The sequence below is a fragment of the Primulina huaijiensis genome, chromosome 9 (genome assembly GCF_012295235.1).
Source record: "Primulina huaijiensis isolate GDHJ02 chromosome 9, ASM1229523v2, whole genome shotgun sequence".
Lineage (NCBI taxonomy): Eukaryota > Viridiplantae > Streptophyta > Magnoliopsida > Lamiales > Gesneriaceae > Primulina > Primulina huaijiensis.
In genome coordinates, this window is record NC_133314.1 from 3,173,624 (window position 1) to 3,195,054 (window position 21,431).

General features: G+C 36.1%; 2 protein-coding genes across 8 annotated transcripts; both read left to right on the top strand.

The window, feature by feature from the left end:
* Positions 1-1,220: 1,220 nt before the first annotated feature.
* Positions 1,221-8,927, top strand: LOC140984914 (solute carrier family 40 member 3, chloroplastic-like). 7 transcript variants are annotated; one of them, XR_012176670.1, is made up of 15 exons: positions 1,222-1,791; positions 2,686-2,893; positions 3,009-3,072; positions 3,660-3,784; positions 3,880-3,969; positions 4,052-4,225; positions 4,313-4,408; positions 4,568-4,669; positions 4,752-4,869; positions 4,949-5,092; positions 6,031-6,137; positions 6,233-6,346; positions 7,223-7,520; positions 7,634-7,716; positions 8,672-8,927. XR_012176670.1 is itself a non-coding variant. In XM_073452605.1 (15 exons), the coding sequence occupies exons 1-13, from the start codon at positions 1,634-1,636 to the stop codon at positions 7,517-7,519; spliced, it is 1,797 nt and encodes a 598-aa protein (XP_073308706.1). In that variant the 5' UTR covers positions 1,222-1,633; the 3' UTR covers position 7,520; positions 7,674-7,716; positions 8,672-8,927. The 7 variants fall into 7 exon arrangements, 6 of the variants coding, with proteins under 6 accessions (XP_073308709.1, XP_073308706.1, XP_073308705.1 ...); XM_073452605.1 differs by having other exon boundaries at positions 7,674-7,716; XM_073452604.1 differs by lacking the exon at positions 7,634-7,716 and having other exon boundaries at positions 7,223-7,527; positions 8,674-8,927.
* A 6,001-nt stretch (positions 8,928-14,928) lies between these two features.
* LOC140985415 (protein OBERON 4-like) lies at positions 14,929-20,484 on the top strand. Its single transcript, XM_073453277.1, is given in 3 exon segments — positions 14,929-17,126; positions 17,129-18,478; positions 19,583-20,484. Coding segments are annotated over 3 exon segments (3,447 nt in total). The 5' UTR covers positions 14,929-15,601; the 3' UTR covers positions 20,155-20,484.
* Positions 20,485-21,431: the final 947 nt, after the last annotated feature.

Here is a 21,431-nt window from a genome sequence, read left to right on the forward strand (position 1 = left end):
CTGAAGCATACCAATTACTTTTCCCCGAATATCCCTCCACTACACTACTCGTATTCTTATGACAAAAACATCATAAAATAAAAGTTCAAATACAAAATTAGACGAGCAAAAAATAACTCAAACATAAATATTATAATTTATGTAAAAATTATTATCCAAATTTAAGTAATCGATTTTTTAATTGTTGAATCATTGGTTTGAGAAAATATAGAAATCGAAACAGATTATTTTTTTAAGATACTGAAAGTCTGATGTACAGACTTCTCCATATCACATTATACGCAAAAATTTAGAGCACGCACATAAACCGACAGAAATAAACAACGAACGGAACACAGAAAGAGATACATAGAAATCATAATATGTTTTTGTAATCAAATCAATAATGATTCAAGAAAGGAATCATATATCTGAAATTCGAGGAACCCTCGACTTGTCTTATAGAGGAGAAAAGTGTCGTTTTTGAATGAGGAAGAGAGATATATGAGTGAGAATGATATTTTATTTGATTAAAAGTCTACCAAAATCTCTAGGGTGAGTAGAAGACAATTTTTGAGTTTTTAAAGTTGTACATAGATTTTTAAGGTTTGTACTTAAAGAATTAAATTAAAATCATTGTAAATCTATGGAAATATTGGATACCTATAGATTTTTATGGATTTTTAAAAAGTCAAGTTTGAATACTTCTAAACTTTTTAAGACTCTATAAAAATCTAATTTGAATACCACTAAACTTTTATAAAGTTTATAAAAGTCTATGTTCAATACCTCTAGACTTTTAAACTCTACAAAAATCAATAAAAGTAATTAAAATTCCAAGATTGAATACACCCTTTTAAGAGATTTCTCAATTAAATGTACATACAAATCTTTAGGTTGAATCAAAGACTTTTGTTGACATTTTATTGTTGTACCTTAGGCTATAATTCTTGTACTTAATAAAATTACATAGAGTCATTAAAAGTCTATTGACATTTTGAATACCTATAGACTTTTGTAGAGTTTTTAAAAGTCAAGTTTGAATATCACATGACTTTTTAAAATTCTACAAAAGTTTACATTGAATACCACTAAACTTTTATGGAGTATATAAAAGTCTAGTTTGAATACCTCTAGACTTTTAAACTCCATAAAAATTATTAAAAATCTATAACCAATACATTCAGTGATACAATAAAAAATGCAAACTACCACAAAATTTAAGTTCTTCAAACCAATTGGAAGAAAATAATTGGAGTGGAAAGAAATGGATCACGTCAGCGTGATTTCTAGCCTGTAAGAGCTATGCGCGCACTATCCTGATCGGATTTTCTCTTTCGAAGTCTCCGCAAGCATACATTTTTCTCCGAAACAATCGTTTAATCATTACCTGAAAAATAAATTAACAATTTACCCAGAAAATCAATGCCCACAAGTAGTAAAATTCTTCTGTTGATTTAGCGAAAAGTTGATTCGTAGTGGTTTAAGGGGACGAGTGATTTTAGTGGTGTGGCCTGAATTCTCTTCACTGGCAGGATTTTGTCCTGTTTCCGTCGATCGGTTCAGGAGGCTGTATGACTTGTCATCAAGAATTCGAAGAATTATTGTTAGGATTAGCAGTTAGGAGTTGTAGTACAGACGGAGAAAGAGTGCCATGGGTGTGTTTATCAATGCTCATGGCCAGCATTCCGGCCCTATCTCCGGTATTCGTCAAGTCCGAGCTCAGTCATCGTCGTCGTATCATCATAGAATACGCCCTGTTGGATTATCTTATGCTCGACGATGGTTGAATCCGCATTACGCGCCTTCCAGGTACCATCAATTTTCTTGTGTAAAAATTATAACATGCAAAGGGAGGTAAAGTGAATGTAAATTACCCGTTTTTGAACTCCTTTTTTTTCAACAAATAAAAATAATATTTGCTGATTGCACATATGGCGAAAAGTGGAAGGATTTATGCTTGGAAGTTGGAAGTGCAAAATTGATTCTTTAAGTAGGCACGGATGGAGGTTCAATTACAAGCTGAGGGCAAACGAATGTGTAAAAGTTTTGATTGAGCTAATTGAATTTATATGGATCAAGTCTATGATGTAAAACGTTACGTGCAAAGTTGATGTTGAATTGGCTTGAGAACGTTTGGCTTTGGCCAAATTTTGAACTAGTTATTGATTATGTGTGATGTAGAGAGCTGGGAGGAGCGCATATATTAACCACTGCATTTAACATCAAGTATTTTTTTTGAGATTAAGCAAAGGATAAATCACTGGGGTTGTTCCGATAGCATATTTCAGCTTTTCCTTTTATTTCCTTCAATGGTTTATGGTCTGTGATTCTATATTTGAAATGGACTAGAATTTTCTGCTACCAACCATGGCCGTTAACTGCCCTTGTGCAGTTATATTCTGTTGGTTGTGACTTCTGTATGGTTGCCATGCGCGACTATCTATACCTTTAATTTAGAATGTGTGCCGATTAGTAACTACCTTTGGTCACCAAATGTAGATTTCCTAATCCTTTTTTCCGATATTGCATTTACTTATTTTCGTAAAATTTTAATTATATCAAACATGAATATATATTTTTATGTTTTTCCAAAATTCTTCTCCTGTTTGTAAAATTATAATTATCAACTTCTTGCAAATTGAAACTATTGGACAAAATATAAATTTTTTATTCTATATTGTTAAGTATATGATTCATTTACAGGCTTAACACTTTTGGCATACAGTGTTCATTGGTTAATACTGATGTCTGCCATTCAGTTGAGACCGTTGAAGTTCATGAGGATACTATGTCTCTTGAGTCAAACTGTTTAATTCCAGTTGTTCATCTCGAGTCTGATACTCTGGAGACTGAAGGGCTTAATTTACTGGTCGGTGATTCTTATGTGGATACTATTTTGACGACACTGCCTGTAAGATTTGCTTGGTCTCACTCTTCCCCATTCCTCGGTATCATTTCATCTTTAAAATAATGCAAGTCTAAATATCTTGATTTTGGTTGTTCTTTCTTTCCTTGGGATCATGTAGGTCTTGTCAGAGGAGGAGCAGAATGCAATTGCTGCCACTCCTGCTCATCCAGCTGGGCTCTATGGTTTGTATGCTCCTATACCGTGATAGCATTCTCGTTGATTTGATGGACAATTTTCTGAATGAATTTTCATCTAGAGAATAAAACTTCCACAGAAAATTATGATTTCCCGCAAATGTAAAAAAACCATTCTTTCAATAATGTACGTACCATCTCATTTCATATTTCCTATATAATGATTATTTTCGATCAACTTTGCACCACTGTATAAGACTACAGTTCAGATATAGAGGAACTTGCGTATTCTCCAGGGATTTCTGCTATTTCCATAGAATTAGAGGATTGCCTTGGTTCTCGGAGTTCAGTTGATAAACCTCCGTTTCTTTGTATTTTTTCAGTATCAATATTTTCATTTGAAAAGACTATCACTATGATAAATATTATCTTTGGTTTTACTAAAAAGTTCTCTTAATCTGAACAGACTGATTTCATGCCGATTCATGCGTGTAGATATTCTTACGATTTCCGAATTTTTTTTCAAATATTTTTCTTCAAATGGAAGTGGTTACATAAGATGATATATCTGCAGCGGTGCTGTTTTGTTTATTCATATTTGCTCAGTATTTAACAAAACGTCTCTTGTACATTAGCTTTATACGCTTGCTGCTTGGCTGGGAATTCAGTTGAACACCTCTGGAATTTTGCTTGGCCTGCTGCCATTGCATCGATTCATCCTAGTCTTCGTCCTGTGGCCGTCATGAGCTTTTTTGCAAAGGTATCAAATCCACATAAGCCACTCTTTAAAGCAGGAAACCACTCTTTAAAGCAGGAACTGGGATTAGCTTCTTAACCATCTGCATGTTGTAATAGTTCGCAGTTATTGTCGGAGGTCCTTTAGTTGGGAAACTTATGGACCGCTGTCCAAGACTACCTGCATATAATTGTTTGACTATTGTCCAGGTTCTCATTCTTCACTTGAATTCGACATTACTGGAACTGAAACCTTTGATTTCACTATCTTACACTCATGTTTTTGTTCCAGGCAGCTGCTCAATTGTTATCTGTTGGAATCATAATCCATGCCCATACTGTCCACCCTACCGTGTCTTCTATACTTGTCAAACCTTGGTTTTCTGTGCTTGTAATAGCTCTGGCTGTTGAAAGGCTCTGTGGATTGGGTCTGGGAGTCGCGATGGAGCGTGATTGGGTTGTTTTGGTAGGTCCTTTTTGGTTTCTTCGTTTCTTTTGCTGCAGTATCTCCTTCATTCTCTTTAATATTTATGTTTTCATGCTTTTTAAATAGTCCGGAATACATTTATTTCAGTTAGCAGGGACAAACAGACCTATCGCTCTTGCTCAAGCAAATGCAATTCTCAGCCGTATTGATCTCGTCTGTGAGGTGATTGTCATTTGTAATCTTTTTTCGCATTTTGTGATATTTATAAGCATGTCTAGACGGATTAGAATTTAGTAGTTAGCTAAAATACTAAAATAGTAATGGTTCTTGTTCAGTATTAAATCCTGGTGCTAACAATTTTGTGGTCTTGTACAACTGCAGGTTACTGGAGCTTCACTATTTGGCATTATCTTATCCAAATATGAACCAGTGACATGTTTAATGCTGGCTGCTAGTTTGATGACATGGTCATTGCCTGTTGTGGTAGCGTCGTCGAACTTAGTTATTGCAATGTTCTTGAAACTAGTTGATCTTCTGAGTTTTTTTTCTTTTTTGCATTATGTAGGTTATTCTCGGATGGATAACTAATAAGCTTTCTGCTGGAGTCCTGGGCCGTGCCAAATGTCCACAAAGTGGATGCAGTTGTTCCTCTCCATTATCTATGTTAGATCCCAAAAATATATGTAAGTTTTAGTAATCTATGCTGTTCTAGATTTTGGATTTTTTGATTGTGCTAATTCTGCTTTTTTTTTTTTTGTACAGTGGCTACCAGCATAGAATCTATTAGGCATGGGTGGCTTGAATACCTTGAACAACCTGTTCTTCCGGCAAGCCTTGCTTATGTGTTGCTCTACTTCAATGTACTTGCTCCTGGTGGTCTGATGACGGCTTTCTTAACACAACATGGTAGTGCTTAGACTCTTAAACTAGCTGAATTAGCTTCCTTGATGGCACTTACGAGTTTATGGATTTCAACAAATCCTGTTAATTTTTCCCATGTTGGTTTTGAATAAAAATCTAGAATTTATAATTGCTGTCAAATTTAAGATTTGCATCTATGATTCCTTGATCCCTTTATTTTTGAACTTGGTTCGGATGCATGGAGAGGCGGGTGAAATTCATTTTCTTGATTGGTGAAACATAGATCTGTTGAGATGTAAAGAAACATAAAACATCTTTGATAGGAAGCATGATTTTGAACTGAAGTTCAATATCTCTATCTAAAGCTGATACCAGAAAGGTGTGTGATGAGGGATCTCCAGATGAAGTTCAATTTTGAACTGAAGTTCAATATCTCTATCTAAAACTTCTATTATTAATAATATCTAGTTTCTTATCAAAAAAAAAGAAGTTACTGGGAATACATTCAAGCATCGAGTTACCAGGAGAGTTTTGGTCCACCTAGTTTATCTTTGATTTCCAATGTCACTCATAGCCAATGAGGTGATTGGTTGTGGTTAATTAATTGGTTATGATGCAGCAATGTTTATTATTCATGGAAAAGCTATGAGCTTTTTTAAGATGGCAACAGGATGAGAGTAGTGACTATATTGCCAGATGGAGATGCTAACCACCCTCATCCTTTTTCTTGCCCCCGTTATTTAAAATGACATCTAGATTTATTGGAAGAAGTTGAAATGGAATTCTATTGACATTTTTCTTTTGTGAGATTACGATGGTGAGGGAAGGTGTCAGTGTCATAAAGGTTGTATGATGAAGATGTGTATTTGAGATAAATGTAAACATATGTTCATATTGCAAATGATCTGGAGTTGCTAATAATTTATTTGATATTCCAGTGATGATGAGTGTTTTTGTATTGATATATTTGAGATTTATTTCAGGTCTAAGACCTTCGATTATTGGGGGGTTCAATGTATTATCTGCTTTTATTGGTGTTGCTGCAACATTTGTATCTGCAAAGATGGTCAAGCGACTTGGTATTCTCGAGGTTTTTTTCTTTCTGCACATTATATCTTGCTGGATTTATTTCTTTTGTACTGTTTGTGTTAATCTTTCGCAAACTCAAAGTACTTCTTGTGGCAGGCTGGAGCAGCTGGCCTCATCTTTCAGGCTTCACTTCTCATGATGGCTGTTGCTGTGTACTGGACTGGCTCTGTTTCTCAGAAAATTCCATTTCTATTCTTCTTGTGTTTAATTGTGAGTTCCTTTTCTGTTTTCATCTGCAAATGCTGGATATATTTATAAAATTGTGAATGAGTATAGGGGCAACTTTATATGTTTTATTCAATTATGACTGAGGCAAACACTCGTTGAAGAAACATAAAATAGACCATCCATTTAAATAATATCACATGTTATTGAACATGCCTAATGAGTTTAATGCGATACAATTTGAATATGTTAATCATGTTTTGTTCATTTATGTTCGGAATAAATTGCATCCTTTTATTCTTTTTGGCTGCTCATCATTACGATTCTATAAAAGTGAAACCTTTGTTCGCTGTGTACTTTGCAAGTTTTTAGCTATTCTTCATTGATGCAACAAACATGTTGATTCACTGAATTAAATTACTTGAATGATGATTAGGACTGTCAATATTTGCTTTCATATTCATTTGAAGTTATGCATTGTTATAGGGACAACTGAGTTTTAGCTTATTTCGAGAGAACTCATATTTCAATAATTTGAGGAGTAGTTTTTCTTGTATTGGCATAAATAGCCGCATTGAATTTTGCCAAAACCATTCTGTACAAAATTTGTTCAGATTTTGTATGGGTTTGACGACTTATGTATAGTTCAGGAATTAACATAATAAACAATCAAACTGCATCTGTGCTCTCTACTGATTTTGTCAAGCGTTTTGACTAGACTTGGTAAACTTGTGATGCATGTTGTCCTCTATTGCTTGTTCGGATGCATGTGCTTCAATTCATGTACTGTCTCTAGTTTGAATGTTGTAAGATTCTTGTTCTGCTTTGTGATGCTTACTTCTTAATTCTTATGATCTTATCTTCACCATGGACCTTTCTCTTAAGCATGCTGTGACCTAATGAGATATTTCCCACGAACAGGTATTGTCTAGATTGGGGCACATGTCATATGATGTTGTAGGGGCGCAGATTTTACAAACTGGGATCCCAGCATCGAAAGCAAATCTTATGGGGACTACAGAAGCTTCTGTTGCTAGTTTGACTGAGTCGGTAATGCTAGGGATTGTGATAATTGTAAATGATGTTTCGCATTTTGGATTTCTGGCAGTGCTGTCACTTTTATCAGTGGTTGGGGCAGCTTCTTTATACTGTAGATGGCTGATGAATCGAACTGATACACAAAGGAGTCTCTTTTCTTTTGAGCCATCGTTTTCATGATGTAAGTGGTGTGTTCACGCTCTTTATCCATTCTTTGAATGATTACTATTATTCGATTTCCTCTCTATCAAATTTTCTGCTTTCCAATTGCTGTGTGTGCCTCGTGGTTTTTAGCTAAAAGAATGGTTGGAACTAATTATAGTACCAATTTCAGAATCAATTATGGGGAGCTTAGAGAATATTGAGTTTATTTTTGAAGTTGAAGTTTGATAATTATGCTTAACTTTTTATTGATTCCAAGTTGTAAGATGAGATCCTTGCTTGATTCAAAATCCAGGTCGTAGAATATGAATGTTTTTGAGGAATATTTTTTCCATAAAGATAATCAATCTCTTTGGTTCACGAGTCGCCTGTCTTTAGCTTACTTGAATTAACCAGTATGATTTAGTCCTTAGGGTGTGTTGGTCGTATTGATGGGATGACAGTGTGATTGATTATTTAATTGATGAGGATTGCTGTGATGTGATTGAATAAGGAGCCGTCATTCCTCTCTTTTACTGCATCCTCAGACAAAAAATATGAGTTGTTTTACTTCGACATTTACACAACCACCACCATTGAGTACCCAAATTTTCCACTACCATCAGATCTGCCTACCAAAAAAGCATCATCGTCACAGAGCCACTGGTCATGTTTTGCTGTTTTCTTTTTCCCCTTGCTTCCTCTTATTCTTTTTTTACACTCTGGTGCTATCTACTGGTTGTGAAAACTAGTAATATGATCTTTGAAACTTCTGTACCATGACCTTGAATCTTCCATGGTAGAAATAGTTGAAAAGTGAATATGGGTTTGAGGAGGAGTCATTTAACTTCTATTTTGTAATTTGAAGGGGTATCTTTGCATTTTACCTTGTAATTTAGCTTGTGATGTTGGAAGTAATAGAAACACATTTATTCTAGGATTTCTGATCAGGCCAAAACATGGATTTGTGCCGGGTGGAAAGATAACAAGCTGGAAAAGAGATGGTAACCAAGGAAGGAACTAAGCCTGATTATTGAGAGATTCTACTTTAGTCATACCAACTAAACACAACATTGAAGTTTACAAAATTCAAATTCTTTAATATATTAACAGTTTTTATTGAACTGGATTATATGAGGTTGCATACATCAGAATTTCAGTACACTAATCAACTGATTTGCTTGTGTTTACAGCTGTAGCGATTCTGCAACAGTCAAGCGTAGCACACCGACGAAAATGAAACTCCAACATCAAGGGGGCTGTGACCCTCCGTTTGGTTGAATGCCCGGCATTACTAAAGTGGCATCAGATTGTGTAGAATCTCACAATGTGCATATCTAACGATAGCAACCATGCTTTTTATTGCAATTTGGCCACGGGGAGTGTATATTAGTTGAGACTGTGTGTATAATTTATCATGAATAGTAATTTTCTTGAGAAAGTTTATTATATACACAGTCATTTTTCTTGATTTAATTTAATAAAAAGTGGTCAAAGAAAAAAATTAATATATTTATTTAAGTTTTTACCACTACTGACTACGTCAATCAGAAAATCCACCAAATTGCCTTAAATATTATTGACGGAAATTTTAAATTGGTAGGATAAGTTGAAAATATTCATTTCCAATAATATCTAATGAAACAAAATCTTTATGACATTCATGATAGATGGATGAATGGCTGGAACGAAGAAGAAGTTCCGAAAGATAAAGTCAAAAATTTCAAACACCTTGTTTCGATAGAAGGATTTGAAACCATAAAATTTAAATCGATTGGATTACTTGGATGAAATTATATTAAGTGAATTTTAAATCGAAAATTTTATTAATTATGTAGGTGTAAAGGTTATTGTGTATGTCATTTAACATTCATTATTCGAAGAGTAGGTCTCATGTGAGACCGTCTCACGGATCTTAATCTGTGAGACGGGTCAACCCTACTCATATTCACAATAAAAAGTAATACTCTTAGCATAAAAAGTAATACTTTTTCATGGATGACCCAAATAAGATATCCGTCTCACAAATACGACCCGTGAGACGGTCTCATACAAGTTTTTGCCTTATTCGAATATCTTGTCCAATAAAATGTGTCAATCGAAACAAAGCCTGATACATATTTTCAATAAGAGAGGAGGACAAACGATAAAAAAATGTGGAGTAGGTTTTTGTAAGACGGTCTCACGAATCTTTATTTGTGAGACGGGTCAACCCTACCGATATTCACAATAAAAAGTAATACTCTTAGCATAAAAAGTAATACTTTTTCATGGATGACCCAAATAAGAGAGTTATCTCATAAACTACGACCCATGATACCGTCTCACACAAGTTTTTGCAAAAAATGTGATATTCCATGTAAGTTACCAAACATCGAACATGCAATGATTTCCTTATATAACCTATGAATATGACCTATCATTATACTTTATTACCAAAAATCAACCTTGAGTAGTTGTAGAAGATAAATATATAAAAAGAACGGGAAATTGGCCTTCAGTCCCCAGCCGTCGATTTTTTTTGTGTTCAGTCCCTGGGTACTTTTTTAGTACCACATTTCCACATGACGTGTAACTCAAATTAGTTACATTGCCATTCTATATTCGTCAAAGAAATACAAACAATTCAGGCTAAGTGATGTGCTGCCATATTAGGCGTCCTCCGCACATGTTTAAGGAAAAGAAAACCTGGAGCTCCAATCATTTCCTGAATTTCCAATACTAAAGCGCCATCTGACCCATATCATCTATATGTAGAATTATTGCTTGAAACGCGTATAGAGAATCCAAATAAATATAGATATATAGCCCCAGATTTGGACAAAAATCTAAGCCAAAACGAATATCAGAACTCCATTTCCTTTACTGATTTCAGATTTCTTATCATATTAGCCTTTGCACTCACCAATCCACCTAAATGATCTCGAATCACTACTCCGGCACCAAATAAGTTCTTTTCCCCATCAAATCCTGCATCAACATCCAGTTTAAATTGACCAGACAATGGTGTTTTCCACATCGCTTCTGCAATACCACTACATGGAATATTTGGAGTACCGGCAAGCCGAGAATGGAGATGCTTTATGAAAGGCTTCCAAATGATGGATTGCTTAGTCAACATTGATATTTCCAAAACTCTCAATCGGTTGCATGAGACCTATTGCAAAATTCAATCCACACTGCCCAGGCTAGGGTTGAAAATAACTCTATTTCATCTTGACTCGAAACTTTGACTAGAACCATACCACAATCCGAAAAGGAAGCCAATCGCATTTTGCAAAGATGAAACCATAAGACATAAATTTCCAGATATGCTTAACCAAAGGACATAAAAGTACGCAATGACTAGTTGTTGCAACATTAAGCTTACAAAGAATACACATATCAGTGGCAGGGACATGAACTGAAAGAAAATTGGCAGCAATAGGAATAAAGTCCTTAGAGGCCTTCCAAATAAAGATTATGACTTTTGGAGGAACATGTAGCTACCAGACAAACTTCCACAAATCTTGATTTGGGTGAGAAGACTGAAAACAAGGAGGAACCAAGATATTTACCTCCAAATAATAGCCGGGTTTCACGATGTACACTCCCTTCGAATTTACCTGCCAAAGTCTTGTATCCACACAGCCCCTTTGATTCAAATGGATATTCAGAACTGCTTCATCTTTCCAGGTTGTAAAAGTTAGTCTCACAACCGATTCACCCAGTTGGGGTTGTGTATAATTCTCCAAAGATATTACCTTAAAAATATCGAGCTTTAAGTACCTTCGCCATCAAAGAGTTGGGGTTGTGTATAATTCTCCAAACATGTTTTGCTAATAAAGGTTTGTTAAAGCCATAAGATTATGAAACCCAAACCACTCAAGCACTTTGGTTTTCAAAGCCCTTTACATTTAAGCCAATGCATTCTTAATTTACCATTCTTATCATTTCACCAAAAGTTAACACATGCTTGTTCAATGCTATGACATAGACCAATTGGCAATCGAAAACAAAACATTGCATATGACGGCATTGCTGGCAACACTAACTTGATAATTACTTCACATCCACCCAAAGAAAAGAACCTAGAGTGCCAACTTTGAATTTCGTGACATACGTTCCTTCAAATAAGCAAATTAGATTCGCTTATTGGGTAGAGAGAAAGTAGGCAGCCCCAAGTATAACTCATGACCCTTCACAACTTCAACCGATAGCACCCTTTTAATCTCATCAATATTCTGTGCAGAAGCACTAGGGCTAAAGGTAAGCACATATTTTTCATAATTAACCATCTGTCCAGAAGCACTTTCATAAATCTATAAACACTTCCTGACTTGCAAACAGTCCTCCTTAGCTGCCTGAAAGAAGACTAAGCTGTTATCAGCAAAGAAAAGATGTGAAATATCAGAGCTATTTATCACAATCCTCGATCACTTAAATAACTTCTTGATCACAACTTTAGTAATAATAGAGGACAATTCTTGACCACACAATACAAACAAATAAGGAGAAAGAGGGTCTTCCCGCCGTAGACCCCTTCGAGGTATAATAGTTCCAACAATAGAATGATTAATCCGGACAGAATAAGAGACCGAATTAACACACCTCCTAATTAAATTAATCCATGACTCAACAAACCCAAAGTTAATCATCAACAACTGCAAAAACCTCCACTCTACTCTGTTATATGCATTACTCATATCAAGTTTTAACGCAGCAAACCATGACTTAGGTTTCTTGTTATTCCGAATCCAATGAATAAATTCAAAGCTCACGATCACATTATCCAAAATCAGTCTACCGATAAAGGCACTTTGATAAGAATCAATCATTTGAGCTAAAACTGGCCGAAATCTATTAGTAATAGCCCACGACATGATTTTATAACAAGTGTTGCATAGATTACAAGTCGAAAATCTTTTAAAGACAGTGGTTTGCTTACCTTCGGTATTAAGGTAATATGCATTGAATTCTACTCGAAAAGGTCAGTCACCTTGGCTATTAAGAATATCGAGAGTTGTTGTTGTAATATCATTCCTGATCATTGGCCATAGTTTCCGGTAAAAGAAAGTTGTAAATCCATCTGGTCTCGGAGCTTTAGACAAGTGCATATCAAAAACTGCACTATGTATCTCATCCAATGCAAAAGGTGCACATAGAGCATCATTCATGTAATTATCCACCACCATTTACACTAGGTCAGTAGCTTTCTCAATGTCCTGCATAGATGGATTGGAAGATGAGAATAAATTAGCAAAATATTTCTTGTTAATGTCTGCCAAGCTCTATTCATCAATACACCAATCACCATTAGAATTATAAAAGACTTTAATAAAATTGGTATGTCGACGGGTATTAGCATATGAGTGGAAAAATTTAGTGTTATAGTCGTCATGATTCAACCAATTGACTCTAGATCTCCGCTTCCAACGTATTTCTTCTTTCTCAGAGAGCTTTTCAATTTCTTTTTCCAACTGCTCAATCCTCAAATGATTGTTGTTTTCATGTTGGGGTCACATCAAAATTTCAAGCTCATTACCAAGATTCTTTATTTTGTTCCCCAACTGATTGAATTGATTCCTTAACCAAGCTTTCAAATCCCTACTACACTTCACTAGTTTGGCAGGTAGACTGTGACTGCACCACACCTTCCCAAATTGTTTGAAGATAACCAGCAAAATCCTCCTCAAGAACCCATTTAAGTTCAAAATTAAAACGCTTTGGAAATTCGTTCCACTTGTTTTTTAGCTTTGTAGATAGACTTAAGGATATCGACCTATGATCAGACCCACAAAAGCACAGATTCTCAACCTTTGCTGAAGGAAACAACACATTCCAATCAAAATTACACAGATACTAGTCAAGACGTGTGTAAATACAGTCATCCCCTCGTCGTTTATTAAACCAGTAAGTATAAAGTTTCCCTTTTAACAAAATATCTTGAAGCCCACTGTTTTTTGTTGCATCGGAGAAAGCCTTCATCTGTTTCATTAGTCGTGAATTTCCTCCCACCTTTTAAGATTCGAAAAAAATCTCATTAAAGTCACCGCCTACAACCCACAGAAAATGCTTAAGTTCATGAATTCCATCAACCCGCCTCAATAACATCCACGAAGAGTTCCTGAGTGCCACCACAGGATTGCCATAAAATTCAGTAAACCTCCAATGTTTCGAATCATGTTATACAATCAACGTGCCATGCTGAATATGATTGAATACTCACATCAAACAGTTCTTTCCAAAGCAGCATAATTCCCCCACTTCAACAATCACAATCCACAAAAAAAAGCCATTAAAATTAAAACTATTTATTCAATTATACAACTGAGATGCTAATATTTTTGTTTCACACATAAATAATAGATTTGTTTCTTTTAGTGATTAAAAGCCTAAGATCATGTATGGCATGTTCTCAAGCCGCTGTGAATTCCACACCAAGCAACTCATTGTGAACGGCGAGGCTGCCCACCGATAAAATTGCTATGTTGCTGTCATTAGTGTTATCAGTCTTTGCTCGTTTCTTTCTCTCCTTAGACCTAGACTGATTTAGCACCATCCGCTTAGAGCTTTCCATGCTCGATTGAATACCTTTTTGGTTAAATTTTAAATATTTCACCCCTTATTTGACACTTCCATTCCATTTACCAACTGGATCTATCAGCGCTGTTTTTGTATTAGTGGCTTGAACATCCACTACGACCATGTCGTCCTCTTGAACCATGATCTCCTTTTCTGTGATATAATACTATAACAAAAATGGCTTTTCGCAGCGCGCAAATTCTCTTTCCGCAGCGCACATTACACGCTGCACAATTGAAAGCTGTTGAAAGTTCAAGATTATCCGCGGCGTACATGTGCACGCTGGTAATTCTCTTATAAGCCTATTGTTATGAGGTTCAACATCAAGAATCTGGTTTTCACGATTTATTCCTCCGCATGAATGCTTATAAATAAACTTGAATCAAAACAAAAATTTTAACATTAAATTATTAGAAAAAAATTAATATTTTCTGTTCGTAAAAATATCATCTATTGCAATAAATCACTGAGATACACAATTTGCATGATCTTGGTAAGCAAAACAAGTATTAAAAATTAGTTTGGTTAAATTAAAATTCAAATAATATTTTTCTGTGAGCAAAATATAATATTTTTATTATTTTCGAATTAAAAACAACGAGTGAAATGATATCTTTTTAACAATTTTTTCTCGAATAAAACCCTATTTTTTCCCACATTATAAATGACTATCATCGTCATTTATATATGCATGTATATTTAATATTTTCACATAGTTTTTTAAAAATAAACAAGTAATTTATATTTTATATTAGAAACTTTTAATATATATAATGTAATTATTTTTAAAACAAAATATTTTGATATAAAAAAATAATATATTCTTATAAATTAGGACGGATGGAATTCTGTGGAAACTATTTGATTCGCGTCAAGGTTTCTCCATAATACGGTTGACTTTCCTGGTCCATTTTAACCTGCATAGGAGGCGCACTACGCACCCTAAGCATCTTTCCTTTTAGTTTGTCCGAGTACCTTGACCAGTGCGCTCTACGCACATGGCGTATCCAAGTCTCCTTTCTCAACTCCTACCCCACTGATTAAAGCCTTAGTTGACTGCTCAGAGGAAAAGATACCCTCGACGAACACAATATCCACATGGCGATTTCAACTCCAGCGAGTGTTTCCGGCATCTTCTGATTCTCTCCAAAGGGTATTTGAATCTGGGTTTGCACCTCAAACTCGAGTTCTTGTTATTAATCGGAGATTTTTGGGGGATATGTGTGGACGAAGCTAGGGAATTAGCAAAGCTTAAGCTTTTTGGTTGAGCTGTTGCTTTCGGTTTTGTTCCGTTGAACCAGATGGATTTTTTATTTGTCTTTATTTGGAGACGGGTTTAGGTAGGAATTGAAGATTTGCTTGTGGGTTTAACTAGTTGACCTTGGGATTTTTTTTAACATTTTTTTGATTTGATTTGTTAAATGTTGATGAATTATAGTATAATTATGCGACTCTGGAGTAGTTTTGTTTTTAATGTAGGGAAAAAAGGTATGGGTTTTTAGTTACTTTGTTGAGTGTTGTTTGTTGGTTGTAGGTCTTGATTATAGAGTATACGGTATGAAGAAGTTGAGGTCAAGTGAAGATCTAAATTCATTTGGAGAGAAGGGTGCCGTGAAAGACTGGGGAACGAGGGACGAGGATCCAGCTTTGTACCGTACGTCTTCCTCGCATAGGAACACTTATTACAAATCTTCTGACAGTGGGAGAAAAGTTTTTTCTTCTTCATCATCTAGGTATGAACATCTAGATGATGATAGAGAGAGCTCTAGACTGGTTAGAAAGCGATCAGATTATGATTCAGAAAGTTATGATAGAAGGAAGAGTTATGATCGGCATAGAGATGGGAATGAGAGAGGTATTACGAGCTCTTCGCCACGGGCTGGTTATGCAATGGATCGGATGCATCGATCCGAGAGCTTTTGTGGACCCAGGAGAGATTTTCCAAAGGGATTTAGGTCCGAGAGGGATCGGTCGAGGAGGGAGGGCAGTGTTTCAGCATGGCGGAGGTTTGTAGGTGGGAAAGATGGTGACGATGGGATTAGGAATGATGGCACTGAGATAGGTCGAGGAAGTAGAGTGGAATCTGAGGAGATTGGTAATGCGAAGTCGCCTCAGGGACCAAGGAATGCGAAGTCCCCAGCTTGGTCCAAGGACTCTGGCAGTGAGCAGTCCAAGGGTGTAGAAGTTAAGAAATCTGAAGACATGCCCGTGGAAAGTAGTGGTCGGAGCAGTGAAAGAGAAGAAGGGGAACTGGATCCTGATCCACAACCCCCAGTCTCTTTGACTAATAGAGAGATTAAAGATAGAGATGCTGCACCATTGAACTCCTCACAAAAGGAACTCAATGATTGTGTTGACACTGAAACCTGGCATGGCAAAGCAAGTGCTTTGTCTGAAGAAAAAGTAGATGTAGTGGGTGGCAGTGAGAAGCAAGCTGAACTTGGATTATATAACACTGTTGAAAATGTCGTGAACAAGAATAAAGAATTACCAGATTGTCAGGTTACCACTATAACACCCCCAAAGACCACCAGAAGCATAGATGAAAATGAAACAATTGGAGAAAATGAGCTTGACAGCAACAAAATGGAGAATAGAAGAGACGAACATTTCGATGAGGACGTGAAGTCATCACCTTTTCTAGAACAAAAGGAAGGGAAGGGTGGTGATCTTGAAATGCAGGCAGTTGATCCTTGTATGAATGGCAAGGTGAGATTTGTAGAAAGAGATGAGAAACATTTGATTGAGGAAACAACCAAAAGTTTGAAGGATAAGGGCAAATGCCTTGCCATATTGACTAACTCTGTTGGCTTTACAGAAACTGATTTGGAGATTGAAAACGAATCAATGGACCTTGTAAAATCTGGAGATACTGGAACTGAAGGGCCCAGTACCAGGGGATTTCAATTTTTCTCCTCTGTTCCAATCAAGAAGCAAGAGAGAGTTGAGCAATCAAGTCACAACAAGCCAAAAGATGATAAGTTGGCACTTGAGCTTTCCCTTAGCTTGCCAAATGTTTTATTTCCCATCGGTTCTCAGAGTAGAGTTCCTGCTCCTGGTTCTCCTAGTCATGCCAGAAGTGCTAATCCTTTCATAGCTCCTTTCGGACAAATTCTGATGGATTTACTGCTTCAATGTCCTTCTCCGGTTCTCAGCAGTTCACTCATAATCCCAGCTGTTCCTTGACCCATAATGCATTTGATTTTGAGCAATCTGTTGGCAGTAAACCTTTGTTTCAGGGGGTGGATTGGAACGCTTTGTCAGTAGATGAGAATAAGAATAAAGAAGTTCCAGCTTATCTAGGCACATCATCCAGAGGAAATAGCCTATACGGCCAGTCTCAAATATCTCAAGGTAATTCTACTGGACAAGCTGAGCTACAGCAGCTGAAAATGGGGGAATGCAAGAAATCACCAATAGGGCTTGATAGACAGTTGAGTTTTAACAAGCACTTATCTGGAGCACAGGCTGTTGGATCGTTTGAAAATGGACCAGAATATCACAGAGATAGGAGGCAATTATTGCCAGAGAAAGATGGTGGTGGATCACTAAGAATCAATAATTATAACCCAGATGAAAAAGACCATGGATCAGTTGTTGGATCTGACTTTGCCGAGTCTATAATTACTATGATAGTTTCTGAATCTATACATACAATGGCCCAGAAATTCAATGACATGACTGGACAGCACGTTACGCTGTTGAAGGAGTTTGTCTCTGACATCTTCTTGAATCAAGCTAAGCAGTGGCAGCTGAGTGCTTTGCAGAAGTCATTGAGGAAAAGGGTAGACTTTACCTTGGATTCGTTAACTAATGCACATCGTGTTCAGTTGGAGATCTTGGTTTCGTTGAAGACAGGGCTTCGAGACTATCTTCTACAGGGATGCGAAATCCCATCTGCCGATCTGGCTGAGATATTTCTATACAGTAGATGTAGAAATATCACTTGCCGGAGCCTTCTACCTGCCGATGAGTGTGACTGCAAAATATGTGTGCATCAGAATGGTTTCTGCCGTGAGTGCATGTGTCTTGTATGTTTGAAGTTTGACATGGCATCCAACACGTGCAGTTGGGTTGGTTGCGATGTATGCCTACATTGGTGCCATACAGATTGTGGATTAAGAGAATCGTGTATCAGGAACGGACGGAGTGCAACAGGTGCTCATGGCCCCATGGAAATGCAATTCCATTGTCTTGCCTGTGAGCATCCTTCCGAGATGTTTGGTTTTGTGAAGGAAGTTTTCAGTAACTTTGTGAAAGAATGGACGACTGAGAACCTCTTGAGGGAACTTGAATATGTGAGACGAATATTCTGTGCAAGTGAGGATGCAAGAGGTAAACAGCTGCATGAAATTGCCAACCAGATGTCATCTAAATTAGTTGATGGAGCTGCGCTTCAGGATGTGCAAAATCAAATTTTGAGTTTTTTCTCTGGTGAGATTAGCTTTTGAGTTAATTTGTCTTGCAACACTTTCATCTTGTTTGAGTACCTCTGGTGCATGACCAACTTCTGTTACACATACTACGTAGGAGTTTAAGCAGCAAATTTTAACATGTCTTTTTAAGAAAATGGTGTCACTATCAATCAAGACTAAATCTATATTTTCTTGTTCTTTTGTGTTTAACATCTTTCTTAATTAAAGTTCCGAAACCCAAGTTTTTTATGACCATGAGCAATATAATCAATGGTAAATTTGTTGTGGTTTCACGCGGACCAGGAAACTTGACAGGCCACAAATAACATGCTCTTTCTCTGTAAAATCTTGGTGATCTTCATTATCCTTTATTTTCAACCCTCTACATTTTCCTGACTTGTGCAAACTGCTACGCACAGGGAAAGAAAAACATCAAGATTTTATTTGAACAATTGAAGCCACTTCTCTGATTTGTACCTTACTTTCTTTTCTTGTTTATTTTTGCTTGTAATTATTTCATCGACACTGCTACGAATTACTTTCTTGGAACTCAAAAAAAAATTTCTTATCAAGACTTCAAATATGAGGAAATGAAGTCATTGAAACCGAGTTCCTGGATCATGTTCATCTAGTTTGAAATTCTTTTTTTTGATATGTTATGGAGTTAGTTTTGAGATTTTACTGGTTTGCCGAACTTGTAATATTTGAATTAGTAATAATATAAAACCTCAGTATCAGCCTGGGAGATGTCCTTGGTCATGAGAGCTTCTCATGTTCTATCGATACTTCTCCCCACTTTGTATGGCCTCGAAATATCCTTGGCTTTGTTTGCTTATGTTTCTGGCATTTCTGGAGCTTTGTGTTTCTGAAAAATGAGTTTTCAGAAAATGTATAGAGAATGAAACATGTGTTTGTTTATATTTTTAACAACACGGTATGATTTTTCAATATTATATTTGCTAGTTATAAATTTTAACAATTATTATTATTATTTTTTGGGATGGATGTAAAGGTAAAATTAAAAGTAATATTATATTGAAAGAAAGTGAATTATATGAAATGAATAGTAGTGTTTTATTTATTTTGTTCATATATTTGCTAAAATCACTTCCTTTGATTGCAGAAAGCCAAACACTCAGGACTAAAAGTATTTCTATCGAAGCTAGGAAGGACTTGTCGACAAGAAACCAAAATATCAGCAATGGCAGTGCCGGGGGGAGTCAAGGGACTGGGTGGATAAAACACATTCGTCCAACTAAGGTTGCGCCCCTTGAAAACTCTATCCATTTGCTTCCTGATTTTGACAGCAAAAGGAATGACAAATACTCGATGACCATGGACATGTTAAAGAATGCTAAAAAAGAACCGATGTTCGATGAATTAGAGAGCATTGTAAAAGTCAAACAAGCGGAGGCAAATATGTTTCAAACACGCGCTGACGATGCTCGAAGGGAAGCTGAAGCTCTGAAGCGTATTTCAATAAAAAAAGATGAAATGATTGAAGAAGAGTACAAGAGCCGGATCGCAAAGCTGCGTTTGTCAGAAGCTGAGGAAATGCGAAAACAAAAGGTGGAAGAGCTCCAAGCTCTGGACCGAGCTTATCAAGAATATTTCAACATGAGAATCAGAATGGAATCAGACATCAAAGACCTTCTGTTGAAAATGGAAGCAACGAGAAGGAACCTTTCAACGTGATTAACATGCTGCTTTTCATCTTACTGCGAATCCCTCAATATTTCTGAAGTTTCGCCTGCAATTATCCTTGCATTTTGTATCTATTAGGTGCTCTACTAAATATATCTTTTCCCAAATTCACTACTGTGCAGTGCAGTGCTATGCTAAGTAGCTGACTAGAATCCATCCAGAAGGTAGCTACCCCGATTTTCTTCGATAAAATTCGGTAAGAAATGAGAGGTCTAAGTTTATTGCTACTGTTGTTTGTAATCAGTATCTGAAACTAAATTTAAGCTCCTTTCTTTCAACAAAAAGAATAGATAATCTATCTTGTTATTCCTCTTGGATTTCTGTCTTTCATTTCTTCTGTGATTTTATATTGGTGAAACAAGAAAAATGAAAACAAAGCTAAATGGCTGTTGCGTGTCTTGTGAATCTGAGTTTGCTCTAGTTTAACCAATATTCAGTATGTCTTTTATACGGCAGAATTGGGTTACTGATTTTACACAAATTTATTTCTTTATTTTTTAAAAATAAATATATCATTAAAATAAATCAGAAAAGCTAATATATCATAAATTATAGAAGTGGGGATTAGTCCACCCGACTTGACCAGACATAAAATCAGTGGTTCTTAGATGTCTGGTTCGCTGAACAAAAACAGAAGTATGATTAAGAAAAAAAACAGAAGTATGATTAAGAAAATTTGACGTCAAACCAAAGGTTAGAGCCTTAGAGGAATCTGAATCGGGGCTATGAAGAGCATTGGCAATCATTTGTGCATGAGATTCCACGATCACATTCCTTATATGCTTTGCTTTGAGCCAGAATAGTGCTTCGCAGATTCCTAAAATTTCTGTCATAGTTGAGGAGTGATAACTTGTCACATTGCCGTGAACAACCGCTAGCAAAAGGCCTTGATCATCTTGAAGGACACGATGGAAACCTGTGTACCAACAATCTGAAAATAAATCCGCATCAATGTTGCCCTGATCATATATTTTCAGCTGTAAAAAGGCATTCTTGTGAGTAGATGTGGAGGAAAGTTCATAAATTCAAATAACCACATCTACACAGCAATTGAATTGGTCGATTAAAAGATAGGCTTGAAATTAGTTTTTTAAAAATGATTTATCTAAATGAAAGGTAACAACTGCTAAGATGAAAATCATCAAAATGGTCTCGTAAGTCTACCTATTTTATGTTTTGGTCGGTAAGTTTTGTTATATTTTGGATTTCAGTAATTTAAGTTCGTCATGATATTAGTGTTCTTCATGAATTTCATCATCACCAAATGC